Source organism: Microtus ochrogaster, chromosome 16 (assembly GCF_000317375.1).
Source record: "Microtus ochrogaster isolate Prairie Vole_2 chromosome 16, MicOch1.0, whole genome shotgun sequence".
Taxonomy (NCBI): domain Eukaryota; kingdom Metazoa; phylum Chordata; class Mammalia; order Rodentia; family Cricetidae; genus Microtus; species Microtus ochrogaster.
In genome coordinates, this window is record NC_022018.1 from 38859896 (window position 1) to 38862316 (window position 2421).

The 2421-nt window shown below is 44.3% G+C and overlaps 1 protein-coding gene across 1 annotated transcript in view; it reads right to left on the reverse strand.

Annotated features, from left to right (window-relative positions):
- Positions 1 to 2421, reverse strand: part of Slc22a23 (solute carrier family 22 member 23) — a gene marked incomplete at its 5' end in the record, with an annotated part of 159240 nt that overhangs the window by 41746 nt on the left and 115073 nt on the right. Inside the window, one exon of the mRNA XM_005355140.3 lies at positions 801 to 969. Coding sequence (XP_005355197.3) covers positions 801 to 969 — 169 coding nt within the window. The remainder of the gene's footprint in view (positions 1 to 800; positions 970 to 2421) is intronic.

The window sequence follows — 2421 nt, forward strand, 5'->3', positions numbered from 1 at the left end:
GTGGTGGGGAAGAGACAGAAATCTTTAATAAATAAATAAATTTAAAAAAAAGAAAAAAAAATAAAGTCCCTAGGTGTCTCTCAGAAATAAAAACAATTTGTTTTTTTTTAAATCTGTACAGTTTAAAAAGTTTTTCTTCTTACAGCATATTCATACTCCTTAGATAGTGAGGTCATACCCCAAACAGTTTATGCAATAACCCCCCCCACCCAGAGTTGATAACTCAAAAATTTGTTACATGATGGTTTTTAAAAGTCATATTAATTAATCTTAAGCACAATGAACAATTTTTTTTTGTAAGGGATTATATAATAAGTATTTTCAGCTGTGTGGGCCACACCATTGCTGACACGGTAACTATCGGCAATGCATTTGTGAACACATGAGAATGACTATCTTCCAATAAATCATTGTTTGCAAAAGAAGATGACGAGCAGATTTGGGCAATGGGCTGAAGTTTGTTCATCCCTCACCTAGATGAGGGATAGGAGATAGAGAGCTTTACTAAATCATTCCTTCGGCACCTCCCTCCACACGTCCCATTCTAACACAAGACCTTCCCACCATTTATAGGTTAAGTCCGTTTATAGGCATTCATTTCAAGGTACTATGTGATAGACAGAAGCAGATCAGTGTGAAGCCATGGGTAGCTACTGGAGTTGGGGAATGGGACAAAGGGTCTCATTCCACAGTATGAACACTGTAAATAGTTAATAGGGGTGGAAGTGTGTGTGTCTGTCTGTCTGTCTGTCAGAAAATTCATGTTAACACCGTGGAAGGACATCATGAAGGATACTCACGACCAGTAGAGCAGCATGAGCAGGAAGGGACAGATGATGAGGGCCTGCAGCACCTGCCAGTCTCGGCACAGCGCGGCCAGCCCTGGCATGAGGAACTGGCCTGCCATGGCCACGAAGCTTGCCACCATGGTAATCATGAACCGTTTTCCTGGAGGGCACAGTTCTATTCCTAGAAAACAAACAATAAGAGAGACATGAGCGCTGTTTGCTTGCTGGATGAGCCCCGTGCTAGGAGGTCATTGGATACATGGGGAACTGAGGCCTGATGGGGAAGGGAGTGAGGTCACAAAATAACCTGGTGGGAAGGACACTGCATTTCTAAGTGCTTAGCTCAGGAACTAAGCAATGCCACTTGTGGAGACAGAGTTTGCATCCTCGTCACCACCTTTCCTTTGCTCTTTTGGCACTGCAGAGCTTGCTGGGCAGCAGGTCCCCTTGCTGCCCACACCATCACCTTCCCTTTCAACCTAGAATATGCACTGGGAGCCCTCTCAGCCTCTGCATCCGTACTCCTCATCTTACACCAGTACTCAGTGAAGACTTAAGTTCATCTCCACTGTGAAACCAGGACAGACTGACCACACTGTACAAAACCAAAGCAAAGCCACCTGGGGCTCACGATGACCTAGCAGGAATGCTCCTGCACCATTCTGAATCCTACTGTCCATTAGCATGGGCATATGGCATGTTCTTTCCCGACAGGGGCCATGTCTAATTCACCAGCTGAGCTGCACAATAGAAAAAAAGAATCCATCTTCAACCAAGACCCACTAAATGGAATAGACCACGATCCCTCCTGTCCATAAGAACCCATTCTCTGGATTTGACCCTTGTTTAAAAAAAAAAGCAAAACAAAACAAAAAACCTCTCAAAACATGGAGCACTCATGGGACAATCAATATGGACCTAATATATGAATCTCTATAACAATGGTCCTTAAAATTAGAAAAAGTAGTTGGGTCCTACACATACACACACACACACACACACACACACACACACACACACACACACACACACACACACCTATAGACAATGCAGATTTATCTGCTGTTGTTTTTCTACATTGTGCAATAGTCACTAATTTTTTTCTTTCTTGCTTTCTGTTGGCAGGGGTGGGGAGAGCCGTTCAAATGATTAAAAGAGAAAAGGAAGAAAGGCCCCTTGGGAGAAAACACTCTTACTACCTTCATGTCCAGAGCCTGTTCCACAGCTTGGCCTTGAGGCTTAGTTACAGTAGCTTATCTGCAGGCTGTCCAGAGACCACAGCGGGGCAGCAGGTCAAAGGCAGTAGGCAGAAGACAGATGAAAAGGAAAGTGGATAAATCACACTTGGCTACAAGGATATCATCAGTCCTAACGAGCGCAGGGCACTGTGCCAGCCAGCATCTACACTGGCTCGCTGCAGAAGAAATACAATCCTGTTAGCAATTTCTGCTTCTTCCTGGCCACAAATAGTCATTATCATAGCTGCTGGCGAACAGGAGAAACCTGCTCTCACTGCACAGAGCTTATAAGAGACGTTTTTGTCATTTACCTAAGAAAAGAGGACGGCAGGGCCCTCCTGGACCATTTGCTGTGATGCTGTCCCTGTCTGTGACACTTAAGTGATACTTCTTAG